The sequence below is a fragment of the Suricata suricatta genome, chromosome 4 (assembly GCF_006229205.1).
Source record: "Suricata suricatta isolate VVHF042 chromosome 4, meerkat_22Aug2017_6uvM2_HiC, whole genome shotgun sequence".
In the NCBI taxonomy this organism is placed as follows: Eukaryota; Metazoa; Chordata; class Mammalia; order Carnivora; family Herpestidae; genus Suricata; species Suricata suricatta.
Window position 1 is genome coordinate 117263036 of NC_043703.1, and position 26195 is coordinate 117289230.

At 39.1% G+C, this 26195-nt stretch overlaps 2 protein-coding genes across 6 annotated transcripts in view; one reads left to right on the plus strand and one right to left on the minus strand.

The window, feature by feature from the left end:
* Positions 1-26195, minus strand: part of M1AP (meiosis 1 associated protein) — a 67618-nt gene that overhangs the window by 22796 nt on the left and 18627 nt on the right. Inside the window, exons 2-3 of the mRNA XM_029937673.1 lie at positions 24880-25065; positions 23277-23445 (exon numbers count right to left, since the gene is read on the minus strand). Of these exons, the coding sequence (XP_029793533.1) occupies positions 23277-23445; positions 24880-25065 (355 nt within the window). The remainder of the gene's footprint in view (positions 1-23276; positions 23446-24879; positions 25066-26195) is intronic.
* The window catches only part of SEMA4F (ssemaphorin 4F), a 73317-nt gene continuing 55574 nt past the window's right edge, over positions 8453-26195 (plus strand). Inside the window, exons 1-4 of one of the 5 annotated variants that reach the window (XM_029937667.1) lie at positions 8453-8564; positions 12278-12323; positions 23424-23567; positions 25416-25572. In XM_029937667.1, coding sequence (XP_029793527.1) covers positions 25533-25572 — 40 coding nt within the window. In that variant the 5' untranslated portion in view covers positions 8453-8564; positions 12278-12323; positions 23424-23567; positions 25416-25532. Of the gene's footprint in view, positions 8565-12277; positions 12324-23310; positions 23374-23423; positions 23568-25415; positions 25573-26195 lie in introns of those variants that run through there. The other 4 variants (XM_029937668.1, XM_029937669.1, XM_029937670.1 and 1 more) reach the window with 4 other exon arrangements.

Below are 26195 nucleotides of genomic sequence, written 5' to 3' on the forward strand. Positions count from 1 at the left end.
TTGGAGTATTATGCAGCCGTTAGCAAGCAAAATAAAATGAAATGTACTGACATGGAAAGCTAAGAGGCAGTAGTGAATAAAGAAAGTGGTAGAACATATTTGTAGTATGAACTCATTTATATAAAAATAAAATCATTGGCCTAAGTACATACATATGAATATAAATGCCTTTTACAAAGGTCTGGAGAGCTATCATCAAGCCACTGGACAGGAATGGAAACAGGGCAAAGTTCTGAAATATGTTTCCTTTTTATCATTCATACTTTTGTACTTTTTGAATTTTATTGTATTTAGAAAACATTCTGGAATACAAAAACAGCCAAAAAATAATACAGCAATGCAAGTTAAAAACTCAGTTAACAAGAGGGGATATCAGGGGGCACCTGGGTGGCTCAGTCACAGTCTGTGAGTTCTGACAGCTCTGAGTCTGGATTCTGCTTTGGATTCTGTGTCCCCCTCTCTCTCTGTCCCTCCCCCACTGTGTTGTCTATCTCTCAAAAATAAATATACATTAAAAAATAAAAAAAAACAAGGAGGGTTTCAGTTTCTTCAGCTCTTGTTTCACAGTAAAAATGTATTCATTCATTGCTTCTGCTATAAAAAATAAATTTTTAAAGAAAGTAAAAGAAGAAAGAATGATGCACTCCCAGGCTTCCCCTCTGACACAGATTGTACAAGTCTGTCACTGGCACGCTGTAACTCACAAGTGTGACTAGCAGCCAGGAAGACAGGAATGGTCTGGTAGAGTATGATTTGATTTCAAATCTGAGTGAATGGAACTGGGGATGTGGAGTGACAAGGCTTTGCGGGTCTACTTTTTGCTTCAGGCAACACTACTAGCTCAGGAACTGGGGTCTGGGTCTGCAGGTAAAGGTTGTCAGTGAAAGCCAAATATAAGGTGGTAGAGGAAGCTCAGAGAGAGGAAATGAGGCAAGAGCTGGAATGAAGCTGAAGAGGAACCTGATTTTTTTCACCTCACCATGAGTGACTCTCTGAAATACTTTTACAAAGAGCCTAAGAAAATTGATGAATTAACTTCTGTGTATGACTCATAGACCCCAAGGAGAAGGCTGGTTTATTTCTAGAACGACATTCCTGAGGACAAGGCGGCAGAGGTGGCAGACTCCACAGGGAACAAAGGGCTTCAGTCCAGCGTGTTGGTACCACATGGGGAGGTGTGGTGAGACTCAGATGACTTCATGTCATACTTAACGACTTATGCTGTGGCTGAAAAGGGGCTTCAAATGCATTTCTCTTTGACCAGCATGATTAAGACTCTGCCATCTTCCATAACAGTTCTGAGGATTCATTGGCTAAGTATTTCATTCATTCCATTGAGCAATAATTTTTATTATATTCTACATAGAAGATGAAATATTGTGCCAGTTACAAAGATTATATGATACTCTTTTCCCTTAAGGAGTTTATAAACTACCTTATTCTTCACCATTCCTCTTCACGCTGTCATATGTCACATAATGCTTTAGGTACTACAGTGATAAATATGAAGTCACTGCCCAAGAAATGTTCTTCGTGATTAAAGAGAAACTATCTTTTGTGGGTTTTTTGCCTTTTAAAAAAATGTTTTATTTACTTTTGAGACAGAGACAGAGCATGAGAGGGGGGAGGGGCAGAGAGACAGCGAGACACAGAATGCGAAGCAAGCTTCAGGCCCCAAACTGTCAGTACAGAGCCTGACGTGGGGCTCGAACCCACGAATGCAAGATCATGACCTGAGCTGAAGTCGGAGGCTCAACTGACTGAGCCACCCAGGCACCCCGAAACTATCTTTTTAATAATGTGAATTTTATTTTGTCACGGGCAAAACAAGATGTAATTTGATTTTTTTGAGCCTGAGGCCTGGATTTTCAATTTGAGTAACAACAAGTATGGAAAGAACTGAACCCAAAACTTCAGTGAGGCAAAATCATTATTAAAGCATAAGGCAGATACAGACTAAAGAAATGGAATTAAGCAGAAGATCTCAGAGAGTGGAGAGGAAAATATGGTTTCGAGTTCAAACAAGAGAATTTTGCAAAAGAGAAATAAGTGTTTCTTTTCTTTTCCCCAGGGAAAAGACAGATGACTAGAAATTCCTACCATGGCAGAATAAGGAAACCACAGCAAAGTTATCTCCCACCAAACATCTGAACATAGAAAGATTGAGGAGTTTTCTCAGTCGTTAAACTATAATATCAATGCAGAGTGGTGAGGTCAATGAAAACGTTACCTTAGGAAAAGAAAATGGCTTACTGGCCAGAGCAAAATTTGGTTATAGCCTACGGATGGGACTGGCTTATCCAAAGAATGAATGTGTCCATTAGAACGGGAGAGGGTTGGCCAGGATCGGAGCCCAGAGAAGGGGAGCAACAGGGGCAGCGCCCATCCAAGTGTGGTTCAGAGGAGAGGCCATGCTGGCTCAGTGACCTGTCCCAATGGCAGGATGTGTTTGTCAAGTCTCTGCTGTTCTTGGTGTTATGGTGGTTATGGGTCTCTAAGATATTCTGGCTTATACTTTGGTCTTGAGCTTGGTAAGGTGAGTCTATTTCTGAGAGGATACTGACAAAATCAACGTTCTGCTCTTGTAAAGCTGAAGAATGAAGCCTGAAACATGGTACCTTTATGAAGGAAAATCCCAGCCTTCCTTGCAGACACCCCATCAGTGTTCCTGGAGTTTTTGGTTTTTTTTTTTTTGTTTTTTCCAATGTCTTTTCTTGGGAGAGCCACAGGGGAGAGCTTCTTCCTTTGAAAAAATCTTTATGTAATCTCCATAGAGGCTCTGTGCTTCAGATTTGAGTCCAGAGTTTTGCAGGCTCAGAAGGGAGCCAGCAGCTTCTCCAGGCTAGTTACACTGTCCAAGCTAAAGACTAATGTGGAAACCATAACATACTAGAGGGAGAACTTTTCCATTTTCTCTGTCACTGGCTCAGGCATTCCTTTCCTTATGTCTGGATCGTAGTAGTAGCCTCTTAGTTGTTCTATCAACTCCATTCCTTCCCCTCCAGTACTTCTTAGGTACGACTACCAGTTAATTTTTCTAAAACATCGTTTCACCAGTTCCCTCCTTTGCTAAAGAGCACATACTGCCTTCCTTGGTCATTTCCCTGGTTCCCCTCACTTACCCTGTACCTCTTGATTCTACTCATTATTCCTCACACACCCCACCCTCCCTTCTGTGATGGCGTGTCTGGTTCCTCCCCATCCCTACCTGTTGAGATCCTATATGCCCATTTCCCAACCCCTAGCTCAGTATTTAGCTTACAGCTGAAGCTTAGCAAATGCCTGCTGAGTTAAACAATTGCTCCCCTTCCTCAGCTCTCTTTACTTTTTCCTGTAACTCTTCTGCTTCAGCTAAATTAGTCTCCTTGCCACATGACTTCCTTCCTTCCTTAGTGCTTTTATGACTCTGTCAATCCAGGGCTTGCTCCTCCCCCAGAACTTAGCTCTGAATGGACTCTGTCCCAGAAGTTATCCTTAATTATATTCTTCCTTATTTGGTTTTAATCAGCACCTCTTGGGTATCTGTGGGCTCCATTTGGGCAATACTAATTACCTTGTTAATTTGTTTCTTCTGAAGGGTTTTCTTCTCTTTCCACGAGTTTATGAAAAGTGGTGGGATGTAATGCTAACAGCAGGGTTTGAATTGCGACTTAACAGTTGTTAGCTATGGGGGCACCTGGGTGCTCAGTCGGTTAAGTGGTGATTTGGTTCAGGTCATGCTCTCATGGGGCTGGGCTCTGCTCTGGCAACTCATAGCCTGGAGCCTGTTTCGGATTCTGTGTCACCTGTCTCTCTGACCCTCCCCTGCTCACGGTCTCAAAAAGATAAATAAATAAACATTGAAAAAATTTTAAAAATAAAAAAAAGTTGACAAAATTTTAAAAAAGTTGTTTGCTAGGCAACTTTGGACAAAGTATAACCTATTTCATAGTTATAGTGAGGCAGAAGGAGTGAGATGATTATGTATGAATGGCACGCACAGGTCCAAGAAATGGCATTTTCTTCCCTTTCTCTCACCAAAAATAAGAAGATCTGTTCTTATAAGAATGTGTTTTCCTTTTTAAGAAACTTCCCCTTCCCATCATTTCCTTTGGTGACTGCTTTCTCCCTACCACTAACATAGGTAAGAACACCAACACACAGAACTGTTCCTCACAAATACAGTGAAACGTGCTAAACCTGGGCAATGGGGAAGAGACTTCTCACTTCTCAGATGTTGAAGAGCAGCTTCTACCTTAACTGGTGAGCCGGGCACTGGGCACTGAGTGAGACAGGTCCCACGGACCCGGATGGTATGAAATGAGAAGGTCACAGGAGTGAGTGCGGCTCTGGATGTTTGGGTGGTTAGGACAAGGGAGGGAGGACTGGTTCTCTGCAGCCTGCTGTAGGCGGCATTCATAGTCAGTGTTTGGACTTGCCCTGCCCTCCTGTGGCCACAAGTAGTGACACCCTTTACTGAGCTCTGAAAGCTTTTCTGGAAGGGCCACAATAATAAGAAAAAGTAAGAAGCCCATAGAGTTGAAAATAAATAATGCCTAAAGCAGTTCTTCTCAGAATTCAATCCTAAAACAGGGTTCCCAAATGGAAATGTGTTTAAGGTGGGAGAACGTAACACTTTAACACACTTAAACAGATGTAGAATGCTTAAAGCTGAGGCCCAGGAAAATGGTGCTCCAGCTCAGTCCTGTAGATCCTCCCCAGGCGTATAGGCTAGAACTCTTCCTTTCCAAATGGCCCTCATGTGGCCTGTTCTTGGGCAGGATAGGCTTTAAGTTCTGGGAACTCCCCTGAAATTGTATACAATTCGATCTGTACGTGTATAAGTATATTCTAATAGGGTGGAGGGGAGGGATAGGCCCTTAGCTTTTATAAACATTCTTAAGAGTGCTGTGACTCCCAAAAGTTCAAGAACCACTGAAAAAGCTATGGAATTGTGGGGGGCGCCTGGGTTAAGCATTCAACTCTTGGTTTCGACTCAGGTCGTGATCTCATGGTTTGTGAATCTGAGCCCCGCATCAGGCTTTGTGTTGACAGCACAGAGCCTGCTTGGTATTCTCTCTCTCTCTCTCTCTCTCTCTCTCTATTCCAACCCCATTCATTCTGTCTCTCTCAAAAATAAATAAATGAACATTAAAAAAAAAAACCTATGGAATTGTGATTTCCTAGCTTCCCTGGGCATGTTTGCAATTAGTGCTGTCTACCTTCTGAATACAGGAGTAGTACAGGATGTTAATAACTAGGGTGAGAAATCAGAGTGGACAAAGTTTGCTTGGGAACAACTGTGCAGAGTCATCCAACCACTATCTTTAAATCAACAATGACATGAGGATAATCTCCAATACTTCACAATGTTGGGGGCAGTCTGGCTTGTCTTTCTGAGCTCACGTGCTGCAATTGTGGAGGTGATGCTTGGACCCTGGGAGAAGGAAGAAGCTCCTTGACAGGAGGTGACAGGGTATCGATGGCTATGACAGTACAGACTCTGCAGGGCAGTGAGAGTAGGACTGACCAAGTGCTACCATCTTCCCAGGGCTCCAATCTCCAAGAGAGGTAAAACATCACTAGAACTATAATGAGGACAGAGAGAATTTACTCCCCAGAACTCTTCTCAGGGAAAGCAGTGCTGTCATTCATTCATTCATCCTTTCATTAATTTAATTCGTCATTCCAATAATTATTTATTTAGTGCCTTCTAGGATTCGGGCACTATTTGTGTCAACAATGAAAGAGACAAAGTCTCTGCTTTCATTGCTTACATTCTAGTGGGAGATTAAACAATAAACAAGCAATATACACATAACTGAAACAGAAAACAATTGCAGATAATGATGGTATGAAAAAAATAAAGTACAATAAGGGTATGGTGCGTGTGTGTAATTTTTACTTTGGCTGGATAGATATTCTTTTAAGAAGGTGATAGTTGAACAGAGACTTGAGCCAAGTGAAGGAGCCATCCCTGAAACTGGAGGAATAGCAAGAAGGCTAAAGCAGAATATGGGAGAAAGTGAGGGCTGGCTGATAAGTTGCTGGGGTGAAGCATGAGGACCCAGAGGAACATGCACAGGTCACAACAGTGAGTCACTACTACAGTAGCTTCTAAGAAGGCTGTGTTCCATTATGTGAGGCTTAGGTTTTGCTTAGGGAAATGTGCAAGATTGGGGCGGAGCACAGCCAGCACTTCTTTCCTTTCTCTTTCTCTTTGCAGCTTTTGGTTCCTAAACAATTGTTGAATGAGTATTTTAGAAATATTTGTCTGTAGGTGTACAAAACTATTAGCTTCAGTGGAATGCCCACATGTCTCTGCTCAGCCATCCCACACATGCTTTCCTGTTTTGTGGTCGTAGTGAGTGATGGTGGAAGGAGAGGAAAGGAATCTGAGAATCCCAGGAGCAGAGCCCAAGCAGAGACCGGTCAGCTTGTAGTGGACATGCCTCTTTCCCAGCACTAGATGGCTACCCAGGAAATTCTATGGTAGACAGTCAAGTTGACATAGAGTGAGATGGGCTAAAAAAAGACTCAACTGTTAACTAAAGAATAAAACCATTGTAAAATGATTTATGGTGAGTATTTTACATTGCTTGGATCTCTGCATTTCCCTAGCTCTGAGACAGATCCCAACCTAATTTCAAAATAAGCAGATGAATTAGGAAAAGAAAATGCTTTCAGAGCAATTACTTTGGCTGGGAGATTTTAGAATCTCTTTTTTCTTAGGCCTATGTATTTCTAAGGGGGCAGAAGCCTGTGACTGATGGTGGGGACTGCCCCATGGGCACTGCATCCTAAGCCCCACACCTCTGGAGCCATAGGAACAACTTGGGTTACAAGGAGCTGACAGTATTCCCTGCTAGCCAATCCTGTTTTGAGTTGCACAACACACCCTGGTTTGGGCAGTCCAACCCCAGAGGAGATCCTGCAAATGCAGGAAAGGAGGGTCTGGGTTAGTGAAGGGTGTGTGTGTGCCTGAGGGCACCAGATTCAGCACCTTATCCACCTAGGTACTCCCAGCACTAACACAGTGTCTGGCAGACAACAGGAGCTCAGTAAACACTCCACTGCACAGGATAAACTAATTCTGGCTAGCCTGTTGCTTCCTTTGTGATCGTAGACTAGTCTCTTGTCACTCTAAGCTCAATTTCCCCATGATAGTAATACCTAGGCTTGGCATTCATTTGGATATAAAATGATGACACCTGAAAGCACTCTGTAGACTTTAAAGCATCATGCAACTATAAGGGATGGAAGATTAAATGTTATTTCTTTATTTTGAGAAACAGTGTGCACGTGAGCAGGGCAGTGGCAGAGGGAGAGAGAGAATCCCAAGTAGGCTACACGCTCAGCACACAGCCTGACTCAGGGCTCAATCTCATGACTATGAGATCATGACTGTGAGATCATGACCTGAGCTGAAATCAAGAGTTGCTTAACTGCTTAACTGACTGAATCACCCAGTTGTCCCTAAGGTATGAAAGATTAGAAAACTGCCTTCCAGCTGTCTGAACGTGAACATTTTAGTCACTAAAATCCAGTGCCATTTCTTCTTTCTTCTTTCTTTCTTTCTTTCTTTCTTTCTTTCTTTCTTTCTTTCTTTCTTTCTTTCTTTCTTTCTTTCATGTGCATGACAGTTTTCTCTTCAATAAAGTATACAAGTAGTAAAAAAATATATTTCTTTTTTTAAATGTTTATTTATTTTTGAAGGAATGAGAGAGAGAGAGAGAGAGAGAGAGAGAGAGAGAGAGAGAGAGAAAGAGAGAGAGGGGGAGGGGCAGAGAGAGGGAGACACAGAATCCAAAGAAGGCTCCAGGCTCTGAGCTTTCAGCACAGACCCTGATGTGGGGCTTGAACTCACGAGCTGTGAGATCATGATCTGAGCTGAAGTCAGACGCTTAACTGACTGAGCCACCCAGGCTCCCTGAAAATATATTTCATTTATGGGCCTTAATAGCTCTCTTTTCATTTTATTGAAAAAATATAATACACATGCAAAAGAGGTTGGTGGCTCCTGATTGAGATACCAAAGTCTAAAGGATAGTTTGACTTGGAAAACACTAGACTTAGTATTTAAAGAGTCTTATTTTTCTGTACAAACATATTCACATATTCTATAAACAAAAAAGCCTTTAATGTAAATTGCAATGTAAATCTGAAAAGGTGACTAGGAAAATGTTTCCATAGGCACTGTGGTGAGGGAGAACAGGGAAGTTGGTTATTTAAGGGGTTTGAATAGGGGCTCCTGGGTAGCGCAGCGAGTTGAGCATCTGACATTTGATATCCATTCAGGTCATGATCTCACAATGGAACCTGCTTGAGATTCTCTCCCTCTCTCCCTCTCTCTCTCTCTCTCTCTCTCTCTCTCTCTCCTCTCTCCTCTCTCCTCTCTCTCTCTCTCTCTCTCTCCTCTCTCTCTCCCTCCCTCTACCCCTGCCCATGCTCTCTCTCTCTTAAATTAAAAAAAAAAAAGATGTTTGAATGAAGAGGAAGTGGGGCTGGGAAGGCATTAAATCTATTGGTATGGCCCCAAAACTAGCCCTAAGAGCTTTGCTTCTGTAATGCCCCATGGAGCCAAGGTAAGGATTTACTCTGAGTAAAACAAAAGTAAGAGGAACCAAGAAAGAATATAAAACTTACTGGAGAGCTTGGTAGAAGAAGGAAAAGTCTTAAAAAGACACAGAGACCCATCAGGGTACCTGAGTGGCTCAGTTGGTTAAGTGTCCGACTTTGGCCTATGTCATGATCGCATTGCTTGCGAATTTGAGCCATGTGTCAGAGCCTGGAGGGTGTTTCAGATTCTGTGTCTCCCTCTCTTTCTGCCCCTGCCTCACTCATGCTCTGTGTCTCTCTCTTTCTCAAATAAATAAATAAATATTTTAAAAATTTATATATAAAAAAGACACAGAGACCCAAAAACTCATAAAACATATCTAGACAGACTGTGTGACAGCTTTGTGATCCTGCATATGTATGGATTTTTGTACCATGGAGATGTATCTTCAGGGTATTGTATTTCTAGAAGTGGGAGTGGTGGGTAAATACACATGCCTCAAAACTGAATAATCCAATTATAAAGTGGGCAGAAGACATGAACAGACATTTTCCTAAAGAAGATGTATACATGGCCAACAGACACATGAAAAGACGCTTAATATCACTCATCAGAGAAGTTCAAATCAAAACTACAGTAAAGTATCTCTCACACCTGTCAGAATGGCTAAAATCAACAACACAGGAAACAATAGGTGTTGTTGAAGATGTGGGGAAAGAGGAACCTTCATGCACCATTGGTAGAAATGCAAACAGGTGCAGCCACTCTGGAGAGCAGAATGGCGGTTCCTCAAAAAAATTAAAAATAGAACTAAACACTATGATCTAGCAATTCACTACTAGGTACTTATCCAAAGAATACAAAATACTAATTCAAAGGGATATGTGTACCCCGATGTTTATAGCAGCTTTATCTACAATAGCCAAATTATGGATACAGTCCAAATGTCCATCACCTGATGAATGGATAATGAAGATGTGCTATATATATAAAATGGAACATTACGCAGACATCAAAGAGAATGAAAACTTGCCATTTGCAATGATGTGGATGGAGCTAGACAGTATTATGCTAAGTGGAATAAATCAGTCAGAGAAAGACAAATACCATATCATTTCACTCATATGTGTAATTTAAGAAACAAAACAAAGAAGCATAGGGTAAAAAAAGAGAGAGGTAAACCAAGAAACAGACTCTCAACTATAGAGAACCAACTGATGGTTACTGGAGGGGAGATGAGTGGGGGGATGGGTTAAATAGGTGATGAGGTTTAAGGAGTGCACTTGTGATGAGCAGCTCATGATGTATGAAGTGTTGAATCATTAAACTGTACACCTGAAACTAATATTACACTGTACGTTAACTGGAATTTAAATAAAAACTAAAAAAAGCCTAAGTTTTAAAAAGTTCAATAAACAAATCAACAACAAAAAATGCAAACAAACAAAAGGCAGATGCACATATCACTTTGTTAGATATTGTTAAATACCCTCCAGAAGGGCTGTGCCCCTGTGCATTCTGCCAGCAGTGTATGGATAGCCTCCAACACAATGTGTTCTCTTACTTTTTCTAAATAGGTGGGAAGTAGTATGTCAGTGTGATCTTAATTTTCATTTTTCTAACTATGAATGATGTTGAAAATATTTTCATATATTTAAGGGCCATTTTAAAATATCTTTTGAATTATCTGCTCATGTCTTTCGTCCATTTTTTTCTGTAGCATTGTCTTTTTTTCTCTAAGTTTTTATGTGTTTTTTTTATATTAGAGATATTCTTCCTCTCTACCCCACCCACCCCTTCCCCCAGCCCCGGATTCAAATTACAAATACTTTGTCCTAGTTTTTAAGTTGTCTTTTGACTTTATGGTGGCTTTTGTCATGTCATATTTTTATTTTTCTATATTTTTATTTTTATGCAGCAATTTTTATGTAGTTAAATATAATACTATACCTGGATTTTGAGTCATAGGTAGAGAAATGTTCCCTATTCTAAGATTATAAAAGAATTTACCAATGTTTTCTTTTACTACTCTTTAAATACCACTCTTTACATTTAGGTCTCTGGCCCACCTGAAATACTTTCTAGACTGTTAACCAGTTGCCCCACCATAAAGTCAAAAGACAACTTAAAAACAAGGCCATCTTCGCACTCATAATTTGAGAGGCCATCTTTATCCCACACTAAATTTACATCTGTACGTGGGTCTGTTTCTGTTCCCAGTCAACCCTTGTATTATGCTAACTAATGCTCCAGTGCTAGGTGTGTGATGGGGCCCATACCACGTGGGGAAGTGCCCAGATTGTCCAGGGTCGGGTGGAAATAAGAAAGGTCACTCGCCAAGTGAAGCAGGGGTATGTGCATCTGTGAGTGCTACGGCATGAGAAGGAGAAAGGAGGTGGAGAGATAAGTTGGGATTTAATCAGGAGAACTTCTTCTAAGTTACGGTCTCATAAAGACAGAGAAATGATGGAGCATTAGAGCTTACAGAAGTGAATGGAAGATAGAAGAGGATGTAAAAAGAAAGAACCAAACTGATTAACAGTGAATAGGGACTTCCAGGCTGGTTGGGTTATAATACCTTACAGACTGATTTTCTTACAAATAACAGCTATAAACTCTAGATATGGACTTAAAAAACCTAACAGCCAAGGGCTGTGGAGATTGAACAAAAGTAGATTTCAGAGAGAAACTGAAACTTGGGAGTAAGTGGCCAGCAAAGAATGAGTTCCCCTGGGAATGGCCTCAGTTATAACAGTGTTAACTTAGCATAGCAGCTAAAACTTCAATAGAAAGGTCTTTGTCTTTCACTGGCCTTATCAGGGGAAGGAGCCTGGGAGTAAACAGAGCCTCCAGAAAGTGAGGAAAAATCCAAAAAGGGTGGGAGCCAGAGCACCTGAAATTATGTGTTTAAAACCCAGTCCAGACAACTTGCTGCCCCTTGCACCACACATGTACGGGGCAAACTGAAAGCAGCTCATAGTTTAGTGTTAAAGATGCAAATGAGATCTGAGTCCCTGACGATCATGATCGTTTGTAGTTTGAGTCTAACAAAGTTAATTATCTACTAAAACACTTTTTGAGTTATATAGTAGAATCCAGAGTCCCTGTAACAACATTCACAACATACAACCCAAATGTTTTTGGAATACAAAGAGTCAGAAAATGTGACCCAGTCTCAAAGGAAAATACGATCAACAGATGCAAACACAGAGATGAGAAAGCTATCAGATTTATCAAAGACTTTAAAGCAGCATAATTATATATATAAATTATAATTATGCTAAGTGAGGAGTGGAAAATATGTTCATAATGAATGAAAAGATAGGAAATATCAACAGGGAAATAGAAAATAGAAACAAGAATAATGTGTATATTTTAGAACTGAACAAAAAAAATTCACTGTATGGGCTTAATAGCAGAGGGGAGATGAGAAATGAGAGGCCATGAACTTAAAGATAGGTCAATGAAGATAATCTGAAAAAGAGAAAGAAAAAAGTTTGAACAGAACAAAACCAACCACAGAGGCTTGGAAAACTGTAAAACAATTTTTAAATGTTTAACATGAAGGTAATTGGAGTCCCAGAAAAACAGACAAAGGGGAATGAAATGGAAAACATATTTGAAGAGATGATGGCAGAACATTTCCCACATTGAGTCAAGAATATAAATTTATAGGTTGTGATACTATGACTTATAATAAGAAATATATATTTGGTCTTTGTCCTGTTTCTGGCACAGAGCTCCTGAACTCTTCGGAATTTCCTAAGTGACAAGAGCAATAAAGGTATCTTTTGTTATATTAATGAGGCAACTTTTGGAAAGCACCTAACGAATAGGGTCTAGTTGACAAAGGAGTCATCATGTGATTAAGGGGTTGGAACTTTCAGTTCCACACAGTGGCCTCTGGAGAGGGGAAAGGGACCTGGTAGTTGAATCAATTACCAGTGGCCAATGATTCAATCACTTTTGCTTATGCAATGAATTCCCCATAAACCCCCCTAAAAGGACATTGTTCAGAGAGCTTCTGGGCTAATGAACACAAGGAGATTTCGGGAGAGTGGTGAGCTTACTGGGAGAGGGCATGGAAGCTCTGATTCTCTTTTCACACACTTTGTTCTATTCATTTCTTTTATTGGGCTGTTCCTGAGTTCTACCCTTTTATAATAAAATGGTAATCTAGTAAGTAAAATGTTTCTCTGAGTTCTATGAGCCACTCTAGCAAATTAATCAAATCCAAGGAGGTGATCGTTGGAACCTCTGATTTATAGCTGATCAGTCAGAAGCACAGGTGACAACCTGGACTTGTGATTGTATCTGGTATGTGCATGTGTGCACATGTGTGCAGGTGAGAAATTTTTGTGGGACAGAGCCCTTAATTTGTGGATCTGATGTGATCTCTGACTAGTGCTAGAACTGAGTCAAGTTGTAGGATAGCCAGCTGGTGTAGGAGGATTGTTTGTTGTGGGAAATTGCCCTCACATATGGGAATTGGGCACAGAATGGTTATAGAATGGTTAAAGATTCAAGCAGCTCAGTGAACCCTAAATAAGAAAACTGTGCCTGGTCACATCATTGTAAAGCTGCTGAAAAACAAACATAAAGAGAAAATTCTTGAAAGCTGCCAGATAAATGATCCTTTATATACCGGGGAAAGTGATTTAATGACAGAGATTTTTAATCAGAAACCAGAGAAGGCCAAAAGATAGTGGAACAACATTTTTAGCGTGCTGAAAGAAAAAAATATCCTGTCAACCCTTAATTATATATACAAGAAAATACACTTCAAGAATAAACTTGATATATGCATTTTCAGATAAATAACAAACTATAAGAATGTGCCACCATCAGAAATAGTTACAAGAAATATTAAGATTCTTTGACCTGAAGGACATGATATCCTAAGAAGACTTGGATCTTCAGGAATGAATGAAGAGCACTGGAAATGATAAATATAAAAGGCTTTTTTTTCTTAGTTTCTTTAGAATACACATGATTGTTTAAAGCAAAGTTTATGATACTATCTTGTGTAACTTATAATGTAGATGTAAAACGCATGACAACTACAATATAAAAAACAGTGTCTGTGTGCTGTGAAGGGGATAAATGGACCTATATGGTTCTAAGGTTTCTATAATTTACCTGAAATGGTACTATATTAATTCTAAGTATGCTGCAGAAGAGTTTAAAAATATATTTTAATCCCTATAAGTAAGTGTATTTCTACATTTTATGTAAAGTATCACAATATTATTTTATTTTATTATTAAATTTTTTAATGTTTTATTTCTTTCTGAGAGAGAGATAGTGTGAGCAGGGGAGGTACAGAGAGAGAGACAGAATCTGAAGATAGGCTCCAGGCTCTGAGCTAGCTGTCAGCACAGAGCTCAACACAGGACTTGAACTCACAAACTGTGAGATCATGACTTGATCCAAAGTTGGACACTTAACACCCAGGTGCCCCTATTTTATTATTATTTTTAAGAGACCTCTATGACCAACGTGGGGCTCAAACTCACAACCTCAAGATTAAGAGTTGCATGCTCCACTGCCTGAGCCAGTTAGGCACCCCCAAAGTATTGTAGTCTTGAGGCTTCTATGTTTTATATGAAGTGGTAGTATATTGACTCTGAGTAGACTGAAAAGTTAAGGATATATAACATAATCCCTAGAGAAGCCGCTAAAAATATTGCAAGGAAGTATAGCTAAATGGCAATAGATAAAGTAGAATTTTAAAAGTATGTAATAATCTAAAAAAAGTGTCAAAGCAGGGGAAAGGTAAATAAAACCCAGAGAAGACAAACAAAAAAACAGTATACCTAAATGTAGCCATATCAATACTTACGGTAAATGTTATGGACTATGTACTCCAAATAAAAGGCTGAGATTAGCAGGATGTATAAAAAACAAGACCCAATTACATGCTGTCTATAGGAGATACACTTTAAGTATAAAAATACAGATGGGTTGAAACAAATGGATGAAAAAAGATGAACCATAAACACAGTAGGACCTAAGAAAAATAAAAACATATCCATACAAAGATTTGTTTATGGATATTTGCAATACCTTTAGTCACAACAGTCAAAAATTGGAAATAGCTTAAACAGCCATTACCAGGTGAATGGTTAAACAAAATATGGCATATTTGTACAATATGCTACTAGTCAGCAATGAAAAGAAACTAACTACTGGTATAAACAACAACATGGATTAATCTCAAAATCTGAAAGAAAAAAGACACAAAAGAAGTATGTACTGTATGATTCTATTTGTATAGAATGCAAATTAATTTGTAGACAAAAAGCACATCAGTGATATATTCTAGGGAATGAGGGAGGAAAGGAGTGTAAAGGGGCATAGAAATGTTCTATATTTTGGGATGATGACTTGTGGGCGCTAACAAGTGTCAAAACTCACTGAATTGTACACTTTGAATGGATGCAATGTATGAGATGTAAATTATTCCTTTATAAACTTGGTGAGGCAAATTTTTTAAAATTTCAATTTTCAAATAACGTCAGATTTTCTTCTGAACTCTAAAAAAATTCTTTAATTCAGTTTAAAAAAAGGGAGGAACTGACATTTTCTGAGACCATGGCTTCTGTTAATGAAATAAGCAGATGTCTCTCTGTGTTAAAAATCTTTTAGGTAATAAATATAACAATGGTTCTAATTTAGTCTTAACACCACAGGGAAATGACTTTAATGTGGTTATCAAAGACAGACTCGATGAGCAGTTGCATTTTCTGGTCCATTTTCCAAGACACTGAAAGGGGAAAACAATCAATATATGGAGTTTGACAACTGCAGTGAAGCATGAAGCATAAGATAGGCTTTTTGGTTTTGTTTTTACTTTTTCTCTGGAACCAATTTACAAGCAATGAATCTTTATTTCTCTGTTTGGGTTGTTAACATTTGGTGTTTCCTGAGAACACATATGGATAAAATACCTTTCCCAAAGAGCTGACATTGATCCCTGGCAAAGTCTAGAGGAAATATTAACCAGATGGTTTGGGAGCACTTAGAAAGGGAACCTGATATCCTTGTGTACAAGGCTGAGAAATGTAGGCTGGCTGACAGCATCATTAGGCTGATTTGTAACTGGCTGAAAGCCTAACATACCCAGTGAGTGCACTGCTGTCAATCTGGACAGACGCCCTCTGGATGCCAAAGTGTATTGATCATACTGGCCATTTTAATTTTGGCATATTTATTACTTAGCCATTCTTTAGAAAGCTGTTATAAAATTTTTATTATATGCATATGAACACATGTAACACATATTTAAGCTACAAGCATAACAGCAAAAGGAACACTCATGAATCCTTTATTCTACTTAAGATGTAGAACATCAACAATGCTACTAAGATATCTGTATGCTTTTTTCTGATCTCCTCCAAGGGACACCTTGCCATACTGAATTTTTTTTTATCATTCCTTTTGCTTTAAAAGTAGTTTTATTTTGGGGCACCTGGGTGGCTTAGTCAGTTAAGCATCCAGCTTCAGCTCAGGTCATGATCTCACGGTTCGTGTGTTCAAGCCTCGCATCAGGCTCTGTGCTGACAGCTAGCTCAGAGCCTGGAGCCTGTCTTCAGATTCTGTGTCTCCCTCTCTCTCTAACCCTCCCCTGATCGCACTCTGTCTCTCAAAAATAAAATAAAAAAATTTTAAAAAATAAAAGTAGTTTTATTTTAAACACTTTATTATTTAATTTTGATTGAGCTTTATAAAGAGGTATCATATTTTATATCTTTGTTATCTGCTTTTTTCCTCAATATTGAGAAGATACATCCATGTTGTATGTAGCTATGGTTCATTCATTTTCATAACTGTATGATATTCCACTTTGTGAATATTTATTCATTCCTCATTCAACAGACATTTGAGTGGCTTCTAATTTTGGGGCTTTTTGAAAAATGTAAATATTCACATTCCTATATGTGTTTCTGCGTACACATTTATAGACACTTTTGGATATATTCTTATAGGGTATTGTGAATGTTACCTTACAACAGAATGACAAGTTGTGTACCAATTTACACTCTATCAGTGTATGAGAGTTTCTATTGCTTTGCTATTTTCAACACTATAGTGAGACTTCTTAATTTTTTGCAAACTAGTGAGCATAAAATGGTATATCATTATTTCAATTTGCACTTCCCTGCTTACTAATGAGGGTAAGAAATTTTCTTATATTAATTTGCCACCAACATTTCCTTTTCTGTGAAATGCCTGTTCAGATCTTTTGCTCATTTCAAATTTGGATTTTTTTCCTTACAGTTCTTTATTCTGGGGCACCTGGGTAGCTCAGTCAGTTAAGTGTCTGACTTCGGCTCAGGTCATGATCTCAGTCTGTAGGGTTGAGATGGGTATCATGCTCTGTGCTGACAGGTCAGAGCCTGGAGCTTGCTTCTAATTCTGTCTTTGTCTCTTTCTGTCCCTCCCCCTGCTAGCACTCTTTCTCTCTCTAACAGAAATAAATAAGCATTAAAAAGAATGTTCAAAAAGTTCTTTATTCTGGATACCAACTCTTTATTGGTCATATGAGTTAGAAATATAGTTATGATTGATCTTATAATTTTCAACATAGTGTCTTTTGAGACTGGGGGATATTTTTTTGTTTTGTTTCTTTTCCCCTCTCTCCCTCCCCTCCTCCTCTTCCTTCCTTCCTTCCTTCCTCCTTTTACTTCTTGAAGAGTTTGTATAAGATTGGACTGATCTTTCCTTGAAAGCTTAATATAACTTAGCTGTAAAGCTATCTAAGATTGGTACATTATGGAAACCATTCCAATGTTTTATTTGTGAGTCAAATTTGGTATCTTTTTAGGAACGTGTCCATTTTTGTGTAAATGTTTGAATTCATAGTTCTATCTCCAGTTATGTTCCCTTTTCCGAATCCTAACATAGTTTCTTGTGCCTCCTTCTTTCTCTTTTTCCTTCATTAGTTTCACTAGAGGATTCTGTTTATCAGTTTTTTCAGAGAGCCAACTTTTGAATTGTTGATTATTTCCATTGCTCTTTTCAAAAAATTTTTTATAGTTTTATTTATTTTTGAGATAGAGAGAGACAGAGTATGAATGGGGGAGGCACAGAGAAAGAAGGAGACACAGAATCCGAAACAGGCTCCAGGCTCATGAGCTATCTGTCAGCACAGAGCCTGACACAGGGCTTGAACCCATGAGCCATGAGATCATGACCTGAGCCGAAGTCAGACACTTAACTGACTGAACCACCCAGGCACCCCTCCATTGCTCTTTTCAACTAAGGCAATAAAGAGAATGGTTTAAGTATGCGAGATTTGGAATCAGACTGCTTAGACTTGAATCCCTGCTCTGTCTCTTAACTCAGAAACCTTGGGAAAGTTAATCTGGACAAGAAACTATGCCTTAGTTTCTTTTTTTTTTTTTTTTAATGTTTTTTATTTTTGAGAGAGAGAGAGACAGTGTGAGCTGGGGCGGGGGGTGGTCAGAGAGAGAAGGAGATACAGAATCTGAAGCAGGCTCCAGGCGCTGAGCTAGCTGTCAGCACAGAGCCCTACACGGGGTTCAAGCCCACGAACTGTGAGATTATGACCTGAGCCGAAGCCGGACGCTTAACCAACTGAGCCCCTGCCTTAGTTTCTTCACCTAAATACATGATAACAAGTGGAAACTATTTAGAACAGAAAATATTTGGACAGTGTTTAATAAAATGTGGCTATTACTATGATCCATAAATAGAAGTTAGAGTAGGTTAAGAGAATGTGGTTTTTAGTTCAGGTATCTTTTCCTTGAGGCTCAGAACTTATTAAGCTTGTCTCCAAATTAGCAACATTATTTTCTCCATTGATGGCTGTTTTATGGGGTTAACTTTGGCTGCTGGAATTGGTAGGCTTTCTTAGATCCTAAATTTATGATTAAGATCCAGTATGAGGGATCTGCTCTAACAAGCAGGGCTGGCTTATACACAAAGAGGGCATGTAAAGATAAAAAAGTCTGCCAGCTTCCCCTGTGAGAGGTGTACCTCCTCCTCATCTCTCTATTTCATAGGTCAACACTTCCTAGTCCTCTTTTGAGAGCAAAAGGAACAAAATGGATAAATAACAGAAAAGAAAGGCTCCAAAAACTGTTGGAAATGTTTTTATGATATTTTTGCTATATGAAAACAAAATACCACATACATGAATTATAACAGTGTAACCTAGGGGTGCCTGGCTGGCTCAGTCGGCAAAGCATGTAACTCTTGATCTCAGGGTCCTGAGTTTAAGTCTCACACTGGGCCGTGGAGCCTACTTAAAAACAAACAAACAAACAGACAAACAAACACACAAAAAACCAATTATGTAACCTAAACATGATTGTGGAAACTGAGAAACAATGTGCAAAAATAAAATCAGTGTAATGGGGTTAGGAATGGTTTTAAATTTAAAAATTATTTTATATCTTCTATTTCAATAAAAAATTATTAGAGCTTGGAATGTTCTCAGTAAAAAGGCATAGATAAAAAGGTTCTACTATTACTACTATTAATATCAACAGATATCATTTATTTACTGCTGACATGTGCTAGGCACTATTGTATGTGCTTTGTTTGCAATGTGTATTTACTCCTCATATAAGCCCTATGAGGCAGCTACTCTTATTAGCCCTATTTTGTAAATGAAAAAATTGTGGAATAAAAATTTTAACTAACTTGTTGAAGTCACACAGTTCTTCCGTAAAATGTAAAAATCCAATTGGATGGTTAAATAGTGATTAATAGTAAAATGCCTCACAGCTATTAAAAAGGAATGAGTTAGATCTCTATGTGCCAATGTGGAAAAAATTATTGGATAATTAATGAAATGAAAAAAATAAAAATGCAGACAGTTTTATAATGTGAGTCTACTTTCTTCATTAAAAAAAAATGTTTATTCAGTTTTGAGAGACAGAGAGCACAAGCTGGGAGGGGCAGAGAGAGAGGGGGACGGAGGATCTGAAGCAAGTTCCATGCTGACAGCAGAGCCCAATGGGGGCTTGAACTTATGAATCATGAGATCATGACCTGAACTGAAGTTGGACACTCGACCAACTGAGCCACCCAGACACCCCTACTTTCTTAATCTCTAAGTTCATTGTTATTTTGATGATTCTGGACCTCGCAGTCTCTGAGTCATCTTTACAATTAGTTTTCAGTGTGTAGGACTGCACTACAGGAGGCAGAATTTAGACTAATTGAAGGACATATTCTCATAGTTACTTTTTAAACAAATCTGCAATATCAATATTCTCCTGTAACCTGTCTCATTCTCCAGAAGTGGAGGATAGACACTTTTTATTTAATTGATGGTCATGGTTACCAGGGTTAAAAAAATATAAATAGACTTAAGAAGTGGTTTAATTAATTCATGATATTCATTGGCTACAAAGGGAAGCTATGAGTGTTTAAGATATAAACCTATTTGAGTTGATGTCAGAGAGGCTGACCGTCACCTGTCCCAAATCATTTTTTACCCCAATCATTCACTAATTTTTTTCAAGAAATGTTTATTGAAGATCTTCTATGTCCCAGGCAGAATGAGATATGCTGGTGACACAAGATGCATTAAACACAGTTGTATCCTTAGGTACCTTACAGTCCACCTGAGACCTGGCCATTAAAAACAAAGCTCAGAAATAAAAAACCACCTATATGCAAAAATTTTCAAAAATATTAACAAGATTAGCTAACTTTTACTGAAAATCTATTATATACTAAGTAATTAACACTCATGATCTCATTTAATCCCTATAACTACTGCATAGGGCAGGAATTAATAACTAAGGCTTAGACACTAAGTACCTTGCCTAAAGTTGCACAGCTAGTACGTGATAGAACTGTAATTAAGACTCAGGCAACCTGATTCCAAAGCACTCATCCTTTTGAGAATGAGAGAAGTTGCTTTTGCTAAGCTTTCCGGAAGGATACCAAGATGAGGCAAACATCAATGGAATAAAAGTAATTAATTATGAGGAAAGTACAGGCAAACTGGGAAGATTTCAAACTATGAACCATACATATACTTAACCCATGAAGAGGAATTACAAGCAATTTATGGAATGATGTATTATTTACAAGCAAATAGGAAGTTACTGGAAGGATCATCAGCAGTGACACAAGGCAGAAAACTTCTTTCCTGAATGTAAAAGCTCTTCTATATAGCTCTACTCACTAACTATTCTAAATAAAGGCACCATGTGGAGAGTACTCTGAGCTCTGTGCCACTAGAGATACAGTAAATTCTTTCTGGATACAGTCACTGAAGAGAAAAAAGGATGGCCATGGCCAAAGAGAAGAAAAAAGAGTTTCTCTCTCAGATTCAGTTTGAGAATCTACTAGGGAGAACTCTGGCAGCCTAAGGAACTATGATGGCCTGACTTGGGTCATGGCCCACTGTGAGACGAGGTAGTTAGAGGTGTTACTAAAGAATGGGGATTCAGAGGATGCTCGGTAGACTGAGAACCATCTCCACAGGTATCAATGTCATCAATTCATTCAACAAATGCCTTCTATAATCTAGGATATGCTGTACACTGGGACACAGAAACAAGGAAGACAAATTCCTAATCCCAAGGCACTTACAGTTTAGCGCAGAAAGAAAAGATATCAAGTAGTTTACAGATGAGATGAGAAAACAAAATTATTAGACAGTAAAACAATGGTGAACAATTCTCCATGGCATATAATTGTTAAATCATTTGATACAGACCACAAATGATGTTGTTGTTGTAAGGAGAGGAAAATTAATACAGTAATCATGAACATGAATTAGGACTTAAGAGAGGGGTAGGATTTGCCTGGAAGAGATTAAGGGAGGGAACTCAGGAAAGAACAGGGAATTCAGGGGAAAAGACTACTATAAGGGGAGAGATGGAGAAGGAAAGACATTCAATGAGGAGACTGGCTTAAGAAAAGCAGAGTGTGCCAAGTAGGTGAGAGTTCATGAACAACACAGCTAAGGCTGGTACCCTCCCTCCTGGCCAGTACAATGTCAACGGCCCCATGATTCTGGAAGGATCCACATGTGTCAGGATCTGGGGGGAAACACACCCTTAGTTACTAACTCTCTGACCTAATTAGTGGGTTATCCAAGTGTGACCAGGAAGAGACCAGTGTTGTTAAAACAGTGGGCTCCTCCCATGTGCACAACCTTGGAGAAGGCCAAGGGCCGCTGAAGGGTGAACAATAACTTGAGTACTGGTTAAATCAAAACTGGTTTAAACCTCTTAAACTCAATAATTTGGGAATCTCTCTATTTTTTTTGTCCAATTTTTTTAACATTTATTTTTGAGAGACAGATCACGAGCAGGAGAGGAGCAGGGAGAGACACACACAGAATTGGAAGCAGGCTCCAGGCTCTGAGCTAGCTGTCAGCACAAAGCCTGATGCGGGGCTCGAGCCCATGAAGTGTGAGATCATGACCTGGGCCAAAGTCAGATGCTCAACCGACTGAGCCACCCAGGCGTCCCGATAATTTGGGAATCTCTACTTGACTTTCTGACTAAAATCCTTTCATAAATTTCTATTGTCTTAGAATGAAATCTAAATGTCTAAATCTAAATGTCTTCAAATGGCATATATGGCCTTTCTTGATCTAATGCTTGCCTACCTTTACAGACTCACTCTTACCTCTGCCTGACAGGCTCTAGTCATATGGAACCATGGACACTTCCCTCAAAATTGATTTATCTTGGGGTCCGGCTTCGCCTCAGGTCATGATCTCACAGTTTGTGGGTTTGAGCCCCGTGTCAGGCTCTGTGCTGACAGCTCAGAGCCTGGAGCCTGCTTCGGATTTTGTGTCTCCATCTCTCTTTGACCCTCCCCTGCTCACGCTCTCTCTCTCTGTCTCTCAAAAATAAATTTAAAAAAATTGATTTATCTTGCTTTCTCATGCCCCCATGTCTCCTTTTTGAGTGCCCTTTTCCTTCTTCCTCTGCATGACTAATTCCTACATGTCCTTTAACACTCGGTTTGACTATTTTCTATTCTGGGAAGTTTAGAATTATTAGTGACTTATGTAGGATTTATTGGCAGGGTCCTGGGCACCCAGAGGTTGCTGGGTCAGGGCAGGCAAACTGGGGACACCAGGGCTGGGAGGTTGGCAACTAAGGACCCTACTATGGGGAGATGGGAAGGATGCAGGAGGCAGGGCATGTGTGAGCCGGGACTCTAATCCCCTGGCACATGCTCCATTGTTCTATCAAACTTCACTTATAAAACAAATCCAGAGATAAAATTATGAAGAAATTTAAGAGAGCAACCAAAGAGCATTAAATTCTAAGCATGGGTCTTTCTGAATGTACAGCCCTGTGTGACTGTGTGCTCATAAATCTATCAAGTCAGCCCGGAGTATAAATCTGTTGATTCAGCATTGGTTATAACAGCAAAGTGTAACAAACCAAATTGTTTGTTAATAAGTGATTAAACAAACAAACTATGGTCCAACCACACACACAAAAAAATCAGGCAGCCGTAAAAAATAAGACAGATCTATGGATACTAACATGGATAGCTGTCCAACACACAAAGAAGGTTATAGAATATTATATATGTCATGATCCCATTAAAATATCAAAAACACACTTAATATATGTAGATCTATATATATACACCTAGAAACACCTGTCTGAACTGTAGTGAAATCTGTTAGCTTCTTTTCATTGAAGAACAAAAAGACCATGGAAAATAATCTTCCTGATTACTCATTAAAATTCTTTTTACCTTTTCCTTTAATTCTTACCATCGCTGCTAGGCTCTTCAATAGGAGATACTGAGTCCGTACATTCTAGGACTCCCTTTGCGATCTCAACCACCTGAAGTCTCCTGACCCTTACGAGGTCTGTGTCTTTCAATCCTTCCTCCAGTTGTTTGACCACTTCTTTTCCAGGCTGGGAAGTCAGAACAGTAATCTGGAAATAAATCCAAGAACCAATGTGTCTACTTTCCCTGATGTACAGGCTGAAGAACATAACAGATTACATCTGAAGGATAAACACAGCAGCAGACTTTGGAAGTGGTTACTGTCTTTAAGGTAAAGAAGAGGATTTCATGGTAACTTAAGAATCAAATTTCATTTGACAGATTGTGGTGGGAGAGGTCTGGTGGGACAAATCCTCACAGGACCCTTCCAAACAGGTGGGGCCTACCCCAGAAAGTGACCGGTGAGAAGTTGTCCCTGTTTTAGTTTTCAAAGATTGCTTGAAGCACTGGCAGCGTCTCTCATGCTCAAAACTCTTTAATGTTATAAAGCGACAAAGGAAAGAAAATCCTTAAATTCCACTCACTGCGTGTGCATTAAATATCAGAGAGTCTCAATGCTTCTATCTCATGGTGGTGCACCCACATAGGCTTCTCTCCTGGATGCAGGTGAACTTTTGCTCTCAACTCTAAAATATACTTACTCTTGATCAGTATATCTAACCTGAAGGAATATTGAGGTGTTCTTGTATAATGTGACTATTTTTTTCATGAGCAGTTTTGCCTTGAATTTGAAAATCTGGAAAGCAAATATTAAATATTAAATATATGCAATTCTCTTTTGTACTTGGAGGGTTTTTTTTGGTGTGTAGACATTTTTGATTAATGAAGAAGGATGCAGATAAAAGCAGTTATTTTTTAAACTCATCTGTTTGATGCTTGCAGTTTCTGGAGATTGAATGTGTTTTTAACTCACAGTCACTCACATACCCAGAGGACTATCGAGGGATGAATTACTTATATATTTTTAAGATTGTCTTAGTCTGCACCATAATTTTAGCAGTCTTTAAATTTGCACATTTGCTAATTCTAAGAAAATTTACTCGATTAGATGCCAAGATTTGATTAAGAACAAGTGTAAATCCCCCTCTTTTTTTAAAGTGGGCTTCACATGCAGCACAGAGCCCAACACAGACTTGAACTCATGACCCCAGATCAAGACCTGAGCTGAGAAGAAGAGTTGGATGCTTAACCCACTGAGCCACCCAAGCATCCCATCAATTGTAAATTCCTAAGGATGCTCAGTAAATATAAATATAGACACTGATCTAGCCAGTTTACCAATTGCTTCGTAAGTTCCAAAAATCCAGAGGCAGATGGCATATTCAGATTTTATTTTGATTTCAATTTTCATTATAATTCATGTCAGCCCATATTTTTAGCATTCCTCTCTATGCCTAGCTCTATATTAGGAATTGCACAGGCTATAGGAAAAACAGAACATATCTCTGCCTGCAGGGAGATGAAAATCTAGCCTTGAAAATTACCTTCAAAATGTATGAAACAGAAAAGTATAAGGATGATAAATAATGAAGCATCTAGATGGACTGAAATGGGCTTAGAGTTCTAAGGCCAGTATCTCTTACCTCCAGGGAAGTGTAGCTCAGAGCTGCACCTGTTGTCACATGTCTCATGTACTGTTTGAACTGCTGGAGCCCATCCTCTATTGCCAGCTGCAGAGAAGTGCTGTGTGGTCTGAAACAGCCTTCTTTCTGCAATGTGTGGAGTTCTGAGATGCAGGCCTTCAGCCTAGCAAAGTTCCCTTTCACTTGCTGCAGAGAAAAATGAACCAAAAATGAATATCTTTAGTGACCCAGGTTCCAGATTAATTGGCAGTCTAACTGCCCCCTCCCTTCCTGAAAATCGGCTTATTTGACTAATATCTACTCAATGCCTACTATGCTCTAGGCATTGCACTAAAATCTTCCATACACCAGAGGAAAGAAAATTTGTAGCCAAGGACTTTGATTACGTGGAGTTACCAGAAATAGGCAAGGAAGCATTGAAACTCATTCACTCACCCAAAGGAAAGTTTAGTTGTGACTGTTGAGTTTTACTTTGAGGTGGTCTGCAAACTGGAGGCCTAGCAGGGTCATTCTTAAATATTATCTTCATTTCTTAGTCTAGGCACTGGAGCCTCTCTGCTTCCCAGAAATGAGGATTCTGATGTGGTTGATTATTTCAGAACTGATAAGGTCCTATCCAGTCTGCTTCTCGGGATCACTTTGGTAAAGAAGAGATGCTTGGCTCAATCTGCAGTCAGCCCAAGGAACCAACAGGTAAACCTCTTGGTTCTCTTCACCCCTCTTTATAAAAAGTTGCTATTGGGAAGTAACCTAATATAATCTGATTCTAGATCAAGGTTACCTCTCCTAAGGATGTATATACATTTTGAATAAATACGGAATGAAAATTTGTGACACTTTTTGAATTCTAAACATCAATAGCAGGTGGGGGTTGGGTGGGGAAAATTATATTTGGGATGAGGAAACCTTCCTGACAAAGAGCATAACTGAACAATATTTGCAAAATGCACATAAAATGTACAAGCATGAGCTGCAATACTGCCTGGGTGCAAAGACAGCTTAAGTCAACCCCTCCTACTCTCAATCCCACAGCTGCTTACTTTGCTAATATGCTCCTCTCCTGAGTTTCTGGGAAAAACACAAGAAATAGGATGTAATGCTTACACAAAAAGAGCTTGCAGTTTAAATGGGAAGAAACCTAGTCAAGAAAGCAAAGAGAACAAATGAGACCATAGGTATAGACTGGTGGCCTGAAAGAATTTTTCATGTACCCTGTAAAAGAATCTGATCAATGATTCCCTCATTCATTAATTCCAAGTTTTTATTTAAATTTCAGTTAGTTAACATAGAGTGTAATATTAGTTTCAGGAATAGAA